At 52.7% G+C, this 14,222-nt stretch overlaps 2 protein-coding genes across 3 annotated transcripts in view; one reads left to right on the forward strand and one right to left on the reverse strand.

The window, feature by feature from the left end:
• Positions 1–6,705, reverse strand: part of ANKRD27 (ankyrin repeat domain 27) — a 59,534-nt gene extending 52,829 nt beyond the window's left edge. For both annotated transcript variants that reach the window (XM_084770809.1, XM_084770810.1), the window contains exon 1: positions 6,563–6,705. The gene's annotated coding sequence lies outside the window, so the exon portion shown is untranslated. The remainder of the gene's footprint in view (positions 1–6,562) is intronic.
• Positions 6,706–7,328: 623 nt separating this feature from the next.
• RGS9BP (regulator of G protein signaling 9 binding protein) lies at positions 7,329–11,275 on the forward strand. Its single transcript, XM_084770944.1, has one exon. It carries the CDS (start codon positions 7,727–7,729, stop codon positions 8,438–8,440), a length of 714 nt encoding a protein of 237 aa, XP_084627070.1. The 5' UTR covers positions 7,329–7,726; the 3' UTR covers positions 8,441–11,275.
• Positions 11,276–14,222: the final 2,947 nt, after the last annotated feature.

Genomic DNA, 14,222 nt, shown 5'->3' on the forward strand with positions numbered 1-14,222 from the left:
AGGCAGGAACACAGGCAGGCAGGAACACAGGCAGGCAGGAACACAGGCAGGCAGTCACACAGGCAGGCAGGAACACAGGCAGGCAGGAACACAGGCAGGCAGGAACACAGGCAGGCAGTCACACAGGCAGGCAGGAACACAGGCAGGCAGGAACACAGGCAGGCAGGAACACAGGCAGGCAGTCACACAGGCAGGCAGGAACACAGGCAGGCAGGAACACAGGCAGGAACACAGGCAGGCAGGAACACAGGCAGGCAGGAACACAGGCAGGCAGGAACACAGGCAGGAACACAGGCAGGCAGGAACACAGGCAGGCAGGAACACAGGCAGGCAGGAACACAGGCAGGCAGGAACACAGGCAGGCAGGAACACAGGCAGGCAGGAACACAGGCAGGCAGGAACACAGGCAGGCAGGAACACAGGCAGGCAGGAACACAGGCAGGCAGGAACACAGGCAGGCAGGAACACAGGCAGGCAGTCACACAGGCAGGCAGGAACACAGGCAGGCAGGAACACAGGCAGGCAGGAACACAGGCAGGCAGGAACACAGGCAGGCAGTCACACAGGCAGGCAGGAACACAGGCAGGCAGGAACACAGGCAGGCAGGAACACAGGCAGGCAGGAACACAGGCAGGCAGGAACACAGGCAGGCAGGAACACAGGCAGGAACACAGGCAGGCAGGAACACAGGCAGGCAGGAACACAGGCAGGCAGGAACACAGGCAGGCAGGAACACAGGCAGGCAGGAACACAGGCAGGCAGGAACACAGGCAGGCAGGAACACAGGCAGGCAGGAACACAGGCAGGCAGGAACACAGGCAGGCAGGAACACAGGCAGGCAGTCACACAGCTACGCCAGGTGAGGCAGACAGACACCCAGGGAACAATGAAACAAGGGGGCTGCTGGGCGCTGTCCCGCTCTGACTTTGTTACAGGGCAAATGCCACCTGCAACCGGGTCCCCTCCAACTCCACCAACTTAACTTAAAAAAAAAACCCTACACTTCCTCACATTCCTGTCTCCAACCCATCTGGATTTTATTTCTGTATATGCTCTAAGCCGGCAGTTAATTTCACTTTTCCATATGGTAAGGCAATTGTCCCAGCATTAACTCTGTCTTTCAAAGCAGTTGGGAAAGCTGCCTTTGACATAGTCCAAGTCCCTGTGTGTGTATGTGTGTGTGTGTGTGTGTGTGTGTGTGTGTGTGTCTGTCTGTCTGTCTGTCTGTCTGTCTGTCTGTCTGTCTATCCTATTTCCATACCCTACTCGGGTTTCAAGGGTCTAGACCAGGGCTGCTCAAAAAGAGGTGGGCGAAAAATAGAATTACAGACACAGACCATACGGTCAAATAGAAATGCCTACTGCATTTGCTTTTCGAGTTGTATTTTGTTTTGCATCATTACTTTTTTGTGTTTTTTTTTCAAATGGAGGGATTTTTGCTGTATTTGTTTTGTGTTGAATGATCACATTTTCTACGTTTTGGTTTGCACATGGGGCTGGGTGCGCACGACATGTGCTGCAGTGTGGATGCAGGGGTCAGAGGGCAACTCACCTTTGCCCGGTTCTCTCCTTCCAACACGTGGGCAGGTCGTGGGGGTGGAATTCAGGCCCTCAGCCTTGACAGCAGTATGTTTACTGACTACACCACCTAGCCAGTTGGCTGTATTTTTAGTTTTATGGCACCCATATGGTCTCCGAGCCCTGGGCTCACGTGGTCTTTGTCAGTCAACTCTCCAAGCATCGGGGACTCTGAGTGTGCACCGCCATGCCCGACACATACATAATACAAATGTCTAGTAGGCGCACTTAAAAAAGAAAGCAGCTAAAATTGTGTGTGTGTGGTTTTTTTTAACATTTTAGATATTGTAACCTATCCAAAATATACTTTCAATATATAATCATTATTTTAAAATTCAAATTAATGTGGCCAGTGAGATAGTGGCTCAGGGGATGAGGGGGCTTGCTGCCAACCCTGAGGGCCTGAGTTCAATCCGCAGAGCCCGCGCGGAAGGAGAGAACGGACGCCTGCAAGCTTTCCTCTGATTTCTTTTTTAAGTTGTTATTTTTTATTATTTATTTTATGTGCACAGGTGTTTTGCCTACATGTAGGTCTGTGAACCCATTTGCACGCCTGGACATGTGGAGGCCAGACGAGGGCATCAGATCCCCCTGGAACTGGACTCACAGATAGTGCTGAGCAGCCATGTGGGTGCTGGGGATTGAACCTGAGTCCTCTGTAAGAGCTGCCCAGTGGGGCCGGGCGTGGTGGCGCACACCTTTAATCTCAGCACTTGGGAGGCAGAGGCAGGTGGATCGCTGTGAGTTCGAGGCCAGCCTGGTCTACAAAGCGAGTCCAGGACAGCCAAGGCTACACAGAGAAACCCTGTCTCAAAAAAAAAAAAAATCAAACCAAAGAGCTGCCCAGTGCTCTTAACCACAGAGCCAACTCTCCAGCTCCGGTCCTCTGATTCGTACAACACACACAGACTCACACACACACACACAGACACATGCACACACAGACACACACACACTCACACACACACCACACACACATCCACATGCACACACAGACACACACACACTCACACACATACCACACACGCATACACATGCACACACACACTCACACACACATCCACATGCACACACACAGACACACACACACTCACACACACATACATACACACACCACACACACAGACACACACAGACACATGCACACACAGACACACACACACTCACACACATCACACACACAGACACACACACACATACACACACACATACCACACACACATACACATGCACACACACACATGTACTCACACACAGACACACATACTCACACACACACACACACACTCAAACTAATGTTTAAAATGTTTTTAGTGAGGCAGAGAATAACACCTGGAAAGGGTTATTTCACGAGCCACAAATGGACAAGACCAAACTCCATCGTCCAGATGGAAAAGTCTGCCTGACTGACAGCCTCAAGGCTCCACACTGACCCCCTGGGCCCAGCAAGAGCTGACTTGACTATTGGCCCCACTGGGGAGGAGCTAAGGGGACTTTTAAGAAGAGCCTAAAATGCTGGGCGTGGTGGCGCACGCCTTTAATCCCAGCACTTGGGAGGCAGAGGCAGGCATATCGCTGTGAGTTCGAGGCCAGCCTGGTCTACAAAGTGACTCCAGGACAGCCAAGGATAGAAAGAGAAACCCTGTCTCAAAACACTAAGAAGAAGAAGGAGAAGGAGAAGAAGAAGAGCCTAAAATAAGAAATGGGTGAAGCACCGGGCGTGGTGGCCCACGCCTTTAATCCCAGCATTCAGGAGGCAGAGGCAGGGGGATCGCTGTGAGTATGAGGCCAGCCCGGTCTACAGAGTCCAAGACAGCCAAGGCTAACACAGAGAGACCCTATCTTGAAAAATACAAAAAGAGAAAACAGAAAGAAAAAAAAAAAGAAAGAAAGAAAGAAAAAGAAATGGGTAAAAAAAAAAAAATCCCTCCTTGGGCACCCAGGGAGCCCTTGGCGACAGTTCAGGTTATTTGATTCATTGATTAATCCTTTTATAATCCCCCAACAGAAGCAGAGAATGCAATTCTGCAGGGACAGAGTCACAAGGAGTCATAGCACTCTTTCCGGTTTCTGATAGTTGGTTCCTGGGGCGGAGTGCACACAGCAGAAGATGCTATGGGATAAGAGCCACTTGAGAAACAGGATGTACGTTATGGCGAGATCAAGCTTGGGGAAGGCCACACCACGCTGGCAAAGCACCAGCAGTGTTAGTCGGAAATGCCAAACACCCCTGAACGTGAGCTCCCTGAGGCTAGCTACCCCGAGAAGAAGCTAGCCATGCGACCGGGGAGGGGGAGGGGGGGGCACTTCACGTCAGTCTGAAGATTTGGGGAGATAGTAAGGACGCACTGCACTCGGGTGCGGTGTGGTGGTTTTGTGGCCTTCAAACTGCCCAGACAACCCGGATGAGTCTGGGTAGTCAGGAACCATCTGGTGCCTGGGGTGGGGTGGGGGGTGGGGAGGGTGTGAGGGGGGCATGGGGGGAGGGAGAGTGTAGCCCTGCTCCACAGAATCCAGCTCAAGGAGTCTGCACCTCGCAGAGATGCAGATCCCGCCAAGTGCTACAGGAACCCTTTGAGGTTTGTAACTGAAGACCCTAACCAAGCACACTTTCCAAGTGAAGAGCCAGGCCCTCCAGTGACACGTGACTCAAAGGGGAGAAAACTTTCAATGTATCTATTTTTAATACGACACTGAGGTATGGGGGGGTGTACTCTGCCTTCTTGTCACTAGTCCTTCTGGCCTTTGATAGTTACAGATCCGAGGGCTATATTTTTCTCAAAGCCCCTCGTTAAAGCAAAGCGGCCTTAACACACGCATTCAGCCCTTCCCCATCCCCCCCACCCCTCACGTTAAAGCAGCATTCGGCTCACTGTGAGGCTAGGAGGAAGGGACAGGGACAGCTGTCTCTCCCAGGTGGGTGAAGGGTTAATTCCAGGCAACAGCCCTGCAGGTAAAAAAAGGGAGGAGCCTAAAAGAAACCAGAAGCTCAAAGCTGGTCAAACTGGGTGACACTGGAATGTGCAGGGATAGGGAGAAAAGGTCACGGAGGCAGTTAGATTCGGAGGGGTCCGATCCCTACCCAGAACGCCGCCCGATCACCTGCTCCCTGAGTTGCAGGTGGAGCTGGTAAAGCATCCATCTCCTTGCTAGGATCTCGGGCAGATGCGCACGCAGGCAGCAGGCACTCCGAGGGCCTGAACAACCTAAGTTCATGTTTCTCAGTATCTCTCAAAGAGACAGCCAACCTCGTGACACACCAGTCCGGATTCCTCTGAGCTGACTCCTCTCCAGCTCTGTTACCCTCTTTTGGTCCTGTCCCTTGGAGAGGAGGAAGTGACCAGGACACCAGCCTAACGTCACCAAGCAACTAATAACCAGGAGCGTCCTAAGAGCACAAAAGCATTGACCGGCACACAGACAGATCGATAACAAAAAGCCTCTGCAGCGGCCTGGTGTGAGGACGGCACAGTCTGGTAGGCACGTGGAGGCCCAGCCATGACCTTGACCCCAGGCCCCAGGCCCTATGCAGACTACTGCCGCTCTCTTCTCAGAGTAATGCTGGCTACCAGATGATCTCAGGTGAGATGTCAAGGCTTCACCCAACTTCAAGACCGACTCTGGAGGCTTTCCCAACAGCTGCTCCCTCCCCTAGCTCTGCCTCCCCGATCTCACACACACCTACCCTGGTGAACCATACCCAAGCGACTTCTCCAACAGCAAGGTCTATGCTGTATTTCTCTGTCTTCCCCTCTGGCCCCAACCAGCTTGAATGAATCGGTGTTTGGCCTTGGTCCATTTTTGCAGCTTCATCGTCTTCTCCCACCCCCCCACCCCCCCACCCCCTCCTACAGCTTCCCAAAGGGATGGGTTCTCCCGCCTCCCACCCATGTGGTCTTGAAACCTATTCCCCTATCAAGACCCATGGGCGACCCCTGTGTGGCTACCGCCGTCTCCCCCAGGGAACCGGCCATATCCCACAACATTTAAGTTCAGGTTGCAAGCCGGACAGACAGCTCAGCTGGCCTAAGGACCGACAGTTAAGTAGTGGGGTTCAGGGCTCCAGACCCTCTTGGCTGCCACACCACCACATGGCCTGCACTGGGGGGGGGCTCTCAAAACGCTAATACACGCTGTTGTGCCCCGGGGGGTCAACGGGAAGTCTACTCTGTTGAGTGAAAACTGGAGTCTCTCTCTCTCTCTCTCTCTCTCCACAGAACTAAACAAAAACCCCAGCTACTGGGCACTATGTTTGTCCAGTCTCACCAGCCCTCTTAACCCTGAGTCCCTCACTCCTTGACGATGTTGTGTCATTTGCTACCACTGCCACCCGCCGTGAAGTGTGTCCACGTCGTCCCCTGCAGCTGGAGGGGAGGCTTGGAGAGGCACCAGCTGGCGCGCGCGCGCATCTGGGCAGTCCGTTTTCAACCAAGTTAACTGAACAGACTCAGTGATGAACGTCTCTGTGTACTTCAAGAGTTTTCTAGAAGTATTCTCTATCTACTGGACGAGAGGACCTCGCCACGTGTAAAGCAGCCCGGGATACCCTCTCCACCTTCGGCCACACGGCCTAGACAGGGACTTGTACACACAACCTCTTCCCCAAATATTCAGGCTGGCCACCGGAAAACCTCCCAAGCTACACGGCCTGGGAGCGACGGCCCCGCCCACTGCCCCATGTCCCAACTCCAGGGACCCGGGCCTGCCGCGGAGCCCCGAGAACAGAGGACGCATTCTCCACGCCGCCTTCGCCTTCCCTCTGGACGCAGTGGACTTAGTGCGCGCCGCGCTGCGGACAGCAGAGGAACCGCAGGACTGGGAGGCTCAGCCCGCGACCGGTTCGGGCCTCGGGGGCCCAGTAGCCAAGCCTGGGGCTCCGGATCAGCTCAAGGGAACCCCTCCCCCTTCCGCTCCCGGGCCCCGCCCGACCTCGGCGCCCCCCAGAGTTGGGAGGCGCTGGGGGATACCCGCCAAAGACACTTACTTAAGAGGCTACATGGTTTCACCTCTGTGCTACGACAGCACCTCCCGAACCCTGGGCTGGGACCTGAGAGCTCACCGCCCGGGTGCGGCGGCTCCACTCTTGAGCCAACCTCTTTACTCCGCCGTTGGGCGGAGCCTTGCCCCCAGTCTGTCCAATGAGAGATTAGCTTCACCGAGACTGACAGATAAACAGAGCAATCATTAAGTCTAGTTGAGTCGAGGGTGGGGCCCCGGCGCCTCCGCGCTTCCTACTCAGGCTAGCCTCGCCCAGAGCTGTGGAGTGCGCGTGCCCAGAATAAGAGAGGCGGGACCTAAGGAAGATCTGACATTAGGGGTGGGGTCCAAGCTGGGTCCCTCAAATGGGGCTGGATCGCAGTGGAGGAGAGCCCCACCCAGGTAGCTACCCTACTCCGCCGCTCGCCCTGTGCTGCGGGTGACGCAGACCGGAGGTGCCCAGTTCTCCAAGCCACATTACTGTTGTCTACAGGGTCTAGGAGTTAGTGCTCCCCTCAGTCCTGTCCCTTCTCACTAGCATGAGCTCCGACAAGCTAAGCCTTCTTTCTACCGAGCCTCAGTTTCCCTCGTCTGCAAAATAGGGAAAAGTTGGATTCTCAGGGCGCTAAAGTTCCAGGATTATAATGGGATGCACAGAAGGGAGAGGAGGGAAAGCCACACTTCACCTCCCCTGGCTGGGCCCCGCCTACCCCTGGTCCAGGGGAGGGGAGCTCGGGGCCCAGACCCGTGGCGGGAGGCGTGTCCTAGGAAACTGGCTCCTGCTGCCCTTGGCCGGCGCTAAGGCACGCAGCTCAGCTTGGAGACGTGGGGTCGACCAAGGATGGGGTCTGCACACTGCGCTTCTCAGGGAGCCGCCGTGAAGAAAGAAGTTGTGCAAAGACAGTGCTCGTGACCCAGACCACGTCTGGGGAAAATGGAGGAGCGGATGGGAGGCAGCTAACCGGACTATCTCTGCGCTCCTGGACGTCTGAGGCCACCCCACCCCACCCCCGCGCCCCCGTCGAGGGTCGCTGGAGAGCGCCGTAGAGAGGGGCAGCGGCAAGGACATGAGGAGCGTTCCATCCTCCCTGCCCAAGGCTGGCATCGGGGCTGGAGGCGATCTGCGACGCTGAAGGTTGTGAGTGGGGCGCCACCGCCGGAGAGCAGCTCGATGGCCAGGGAGGAGTGCAAGGCGCTGCTGGACGCGCTCAATAAGACCACGGCTTGCTACCATCACCTGGTGCTGACTGTGGGCGGCTCCGCGGACACGCAGGACCTACGCGAGGAGCTGCAGAAGACCCGCCAGAAAGCGCGCGAGCTGGCCGTGGCCACCGGCGCCCGGTTGACCGTCGCGCTGCGCGACCGGAGCTTAGCTACCGAGGAGCGCGCGGAGTTTGAGCGGCTCTGGGTGGCCTTTTCGGGCTGCCTGGACCTGCTCGAGGCCGACATGCAGCGAGCCCTGGCTCTGGGAGCTTCCTTCCCACTGCACGCGCCGCGCCGGCCGCTCGTGCGCACTGGGGTGGCCGGCGGCTCCTCCGCGGTAGCCGCGCGCGCCCTGAGCGCCCGCAGCCTGCGGCACGAAGCCGAGGGAGACTTCGACGTCGCCGATCTGCCCCAGTTGGAGCGCGAAGTCCTCCAGGTGGCCGAGATGATCGACGACATGGAAATGAAAGTCAACGTTCCCCGCTGGACTGTACAGGCACGGCAGGCAGCGGGCGCGGAACTCCTGTCCGGTGCCAGTGCCGGTGCGTCCTCCGCTGGTGGCATATCCGTGGAGGAGCGCGCTGGACTCTGCGACCCTAGCAAGGCCCTGGCCGCCACCGTTTTCAGCGCCGTGCTGCTGGTGGCTGTGGCCCTCGCCTTATGTGTGGCAAAGCTGAGCTGACTGGCATCCTACGGCAATATGCTGCCCCTTCTCTTCCTAGGGCATGGGCGTGAAGTCTGACCTGTTGAGGGGAGAGGTAGTGAATCCGTGTGTGTGTGTGTGTGTGTGTGTGTGTGTGTGTGTGTGTGTGTGTGTGTGTGTGTTTGAACACGATCCTTTCAAGGCACACCTCTGCCTGGGCAAGACATGTTTTGTTTTGTTTTTTTAACTTGCTGGCCCCAGAGGAGTTAACTGAACAGGGCGGTCAGGGCATTACCTCTAATGTCTGCGAGAGCTTTATCTCCTATTAATAGAAACCGGTCCGCAGTGACCCCAGATCCCTTTGAATTTGATGGGCTAACACGTGTGTCCCACGTTTTAGCGCCTTCAGCTCCCACTCAGCATTAGAGGAGCCGATCCCGGGAAAGTGTAGGGTTGCATCAAGGGGGTCTTTTGTTCCCTAGACAAGAAACAAAAGGCATGGCGGCAGGATGTAAATGAGTTTTATTTCCTTAATCCTTTGGGGCCTAAGCCTTGGGAGAGTGTGCTGATTGCGGTCCGTGCAAAGTGCGTTCTCTACGGTAAACTCCTGCACCTGGCGGAGACTGCCCAGTCGTCACCAGGAGCAGCGGCTCCTGGAGGTTTTGTGTTGTGACACCGTGTCGGAAACCGAAGAAGATTCGTTCAAGTCGATTTGATGGATGGAGCTGGAGCCACTGCACACTTGGCCTCAAGAGAAGACCACTCCCTACGCATCCCTGGGTAGGGGAACCAACAGGACGCTGCTGCTGTGGGAAGGGCCACACTGCTATGTAAACAGGCACGTTCGCCGCCCTAGAGGCTTATTTTATCCCAGAATTAGACCACAGTGTTTGACCCTCCTTTGAGGGAGGGCGGGGGAATCCTCTTTGAAGCTCATAATCCTTTCTATCCCGGGGAATTTACTTGCTAGCCAATAGGAGCGCTAGTTTTCTAGAGAACTACCCAACTGCCTGACCCCCGTGCTCCCGGAAAGGGCAATGTTGCCATCGCAAAGGCTGGCTGTAAGCCTGTCAGCTCAGGCTCAGTTCAAAATGTAACAGCTTTTATTTGGATTTTAATGAGCCCTAACTCATGCGGGCCCGCGCGCGCGCACACACACACGCACTCACATACACACACAATTTGAAAAAATGATATTAATACATTAGCACCAAAGCTGGGTTGCATTTGTTTGTTTGTTTGTTTGTTTGTTTCTGTATAAAGGAAAATGGGCCACAAGCTCATATATGCCAAATGAGTCAAGCTTAGAGAGACTTTTACATGTACACATAGGCTTCTAAATATGAATCTGCGTCTATTTTTTTTTTTAACCTATACCCTGGGGGCCAGAGAGATGGCTCAATGGTTATTATAGGCGGGCACAGTGGTGCATACCTTTAATCCTGGCACTTGGAGGCAGAAACAGGTGGATCTCTGAGTTGGAGGTCAACCTGGTAACCATAGTGAGATCCAGGACAGCCAGAGCCACATAGACTCTGTCTCAAAAACACCAAAAAAGAACGTTAAAAGTATTTAACTCCAGCGCTAGGAGAGGTCTGGCGCCCTCTTCTGGCCTCCTCGGGCAGTTGTCCTCAGTCTCCACACACACACACATAACTAAAACTAAATCTTTTTTTAAAATCTATATTCTTGAATAGAGATTGAATTTTGAAACCATAGCTCAAACTACCAGAACCTTCCACACAAAAGGCAGAAGCAGCCTCTGATTTCACCCGGAAAGGAGGAGATGTGAGAAACACTCTTGGCCTTCCTAACTGGGCTCTGCCACATTCCCGAGGCCTATGGGGTGGAAGAAACAGATGCAATCAACTTTCCAAAGGTAACTTGGCGTGAAATCAAAGATTTGGGAAATGGGATTTTTCTTTTTTAACCTCTGAAAGTGAGAAAGAGGGGTCTGGAGTGATGGTTCAGTGGCTCTGCTTTTCCAGGGTTTGACCCTCAACACCACATGGTGGCTACGGACGCCTGTAACTTCAGACCCAGGCAATCCAACACCCTATTTTAGCCTCCAGAGAAATGGTATGCAGGGGGCGCACAGATATACAAGCAGGCAACCCCATAAACACAAAAGGGTGAAGGTGATGATGATGGTGGTGGTGATGATGATTTTTTTTTTTAAGTGAGAAGGAGAACCAGGTGAAGGGAAATAGCAGTCCAAGGCAAAAGTGACAAGAGACTAGGGGCAGGATTGTCGTCAGGGCACCTGGTTTTAGGTGCTGCTCCCTACCTCTACCCTAGGCCACGCTCACTCTGGGGGCCTCAAAAAGGAAACTGTGGAATCTGTTTGCAGATGTCTTTGACTGTGCTTTTAAAAGACTTGTGGGTCTTACAGCCGACTGAACCCTTCATGGTAATTACTAATGAGAGTTCCCCGCCCCCCCCCAGGCTCTGATTAGGTAACTGCTTTAAATATTGTTGTCCTTGCTTGCCCAGGATGCTTTTAGAGATGATGCAGAAACTTTGTTTGTATTTCAAGATAGGGTCTCTCTGTGTAAACTTGGCTGTCCTGGACTCACTCTGTAGACCAGGCTGGCCTCGAACTCACAGAGATCCTCTCCTGCCTCTGCCTCCCGAGTGCTGGGATTAAAGGTGTGCGCCGCTGTGCCCAGGCTTGATGGAGAAACTTTTAAACTCTGCCCCCAACACAAAGCACAACATGGGGTATCTGTCACCTTCTCTAGAGACTTCTCTCTCAAGCAAGAGAGATCTGGAGGCAGTTGGTGACATAGTGTATGAAATCTCTGTCTGAGAACCAGTTGGTGAAGGCATCCAGCTGTTTCTAAGACTGTAACTCTCTGTTGTTATCAAGACGAACCAGATTCTTTTTTTTAAAGATTTATTTATTATTATGTATACAGTGTTCTACCTGCATGTACACCTGCAGGCCAGAAGAGGGCATCAGATCACATTATAAATGATTGTGAGCCACCATGTGGTTGCCAGGAATTGAACTCAGAACCTCTGGAAGAGCAGTCAGTGCTCTTAACCGCTGAGCCATCTCTCCAGTTCCATGAGGCAAATTCTTTAGTGTTGTGACGCCTGCCCAGGGGATTGTTACAGGACAGAGGCAAACTCACTACTTGCCGTGTATAACTGGCTACTTTCTAACTAGTATGTCTACTCTTGTCTCTGCATATAATTTGTGAGCCAGCTTGCCGGCAGAATCCTGGCTCTAGAGACATTTGGGATGGTTTTCTGCTTGATACAGCTGATCCTGGTGGGGGTGGGGGGGATCAAAATGCACCAGCTAAGCTGGGTTTGCACAGGCTTGCTACTTAAGAACGAAGCAGGAGCCAGGCATGGTGGTGGCGCACGCCTTTAATCCCAGCACTCGGGAGGCAGAGGCAGGCGGATCGCTGTGAGTTTGAAGTCAGCCTGGTCTACAAAGTGAGTCCAGGACAGCCAAGGCTACACAGAGAGACCCTGTCTCGAAAAAACCAAAATAATAATAATAATAATAATAATAATAATAATAATAATAATAATAATAAAGAACAAAGCAGGATTAGCTTGGGCTGCAATGTGAGTTTAGGGCTAACCTGGGCAACTTAGACTCTATCTCAAAAAGTGAACAGAGGGCTGGGGTTGCGGCCTGATACCAGAGTTCTTATTTGGCATGTCTGAAGCTTCAGATTCAAGCCTTGTACTCCCCGCCCCCCCATGTATGAATTAATATTAAAAAGACAAAGTTGGGCTGTCGAGGCACCTATCAAGGGAATGGGTTCTGAACCAGCAACGAACTACAACATGACTCCAATAGTCACACTGCAGGAAGAACACGTCCGGATAATTGTCTTTCCTAAGACAGGATCTTTCTATGTAGTCCTAGCTGTCCTACAATTCAGGACGTCGTAGACCAGGCTGCCCTTGAACTCAGAGAGATCCTCCTGCCTCTGTCTCCTGAGAAGCTAGGATTAAAGGCGTATACCACCATGCCTTGCTTTTAAATGTGTAGCCCAGACTAGCCTCCAAGTGGTGAGCTCCTCCTGCCTTGGCCTCTTCAGAAGATGCTACCAGTGCGGGCCGCCACAACCAGCTTGGATGACTTTTTTGTTGTTGTTGTTAATGTATGTATTATAAAACGGTATGCTTTTAAATGCCACAAGGGAAAATATTTAGCGTAGAGTTAAAGCCCGGGCTTCGCGATTTCCCAGAGTTTACAGGATGTAAAGGTTGTGTGATGCTGAGTAACCGGGAAGTAGTTTTGGCTGAAGAGATAACTAATTTGCATGAGGTCCCTGGTAATGCTGCATCCCCGCCTCTGCCCCGCCCCCGCCCCCGCCCCGCCCCGCCCCCCACGTGCACAATGGTCCATTGCTGAAGCTGCCCTTTCCTCCGTGGAATGCTCTGTGAAGGATGCCTTATAAGGCTATGAGCTCCTGTGTATAAGGAGCTGGTGGCTAAAATGTTGTAGAAAGCGCTCAGCTCTGCATCCCTTGGGGTGTGCCTCTCCCTGGAGAGCCCACCATCTACCCTGGGCAGGGAACGCTGCCACTCTCCGAGTACCTCAAGTCACTTGCTCTCCCTGGGCCTCGCATCCTCCCCTGGAGGCAGGAGGGCCTCCACTGGTTAAGTCAACAGAGCTCTTGTGGAGCTTGAGAGGTGCAGCAGGTTGTGCTAGAGTGAGGAATTAATTAAGCTTAGGGCGATTCCAGGGCACATAGAGTTAAGAGTATAGACTTTTAAAGAGCAAGCTTGGCATTTGGGGTGTAGCTCAGGGCAGTAGTGGCCCTGGATTCAATTCCCAGCACTGCAAAGGGAAACAGGTCCCTGTGTGCGTGTGCTATCTGTGTATAGTATTGAAATAGACAAGGGATTTACATTCAGACGCTTAGGTCTGAGCCTGAGTACTTCTATATTTCTAGGGGCTGGAGGGACGGCTCACAGATTGAGTACTTACTGCTCCTGCAGAGGACCAGGACCCAGTTCTCAGCCCCCCACATTGGGCAGCTCACACCTGTCTGTAACCCCAGTTCCAGGGTGTCTGTTGCCCTCCCTTGGCCTCCAAGGATACTGTGCATGAAGTCATACAGGTGTGCACACAAAAATAGAACAACTGCATCTTCTTTTCAGTCTGTTTTGTGCAGCGTTCGGGCCACCTCAAGGGACTCTGGGAAATTGTAAAGACAAGCTCCTGTTATTTGTCATATAGTTTGGGGACTGCACTAGCTCCCTAACCTTAGGAAACCATGCTGCAGAGGTTGTTTCTCTGACGTGTGACGGTGGGTCTATGGTGGAATCAAAGGTTTCACACCTACATGTTGTGTCAACAGGTTCTAAACACAATGTTTGTGAATAAGTAAAAAAAAAAAAAATTAAAGATGCTATGCAGGGAAAGGCACCTTCAAATGACTCCACTATCAGTTTGCAATTTTCCACAATATCTTTAATTTTCTTTACACACATTAGGGTGGATGTGTACATCCCATTACAGACCGACTCTCAATAGATTCTGATGAAAAAAAAAAAGAGTTCAGAGATGGTTCCAGACTGTAGCTCTGTGTGTGTGTGTGTGTGTCTGTGTTTTCTTCAACAGTACAGTTGTACTCAGCCTTTAACACTGGGAGCTTGGCGACACAGATCAAATGCAGTTTCTGGTGTTTCTTGAGAAAAGGACCTGTGATGGCGGAACAATATATATTTCTGGAAAGATAGTCCTATCTCGTTCTGTGGAGGTTTCTGGGTGTTTTCCCTGCAGGACTGCCAGAAAGAACTCCCTAGTTCCATAGTATTTGAGAATGTTAAGACCTTAAGTTTATAT

This window comes from Acomys minous, assembly GCF_964271855.1.
Source record: "Acomys minous genome assembly, chromosome: 20".
In the NCBI taxonomy this organism is placed as follows: Eukaryota; Metazoa; Chordata; class Mammalia; order Rodentia; family Muridae; genus Acomys; species Acomys minous.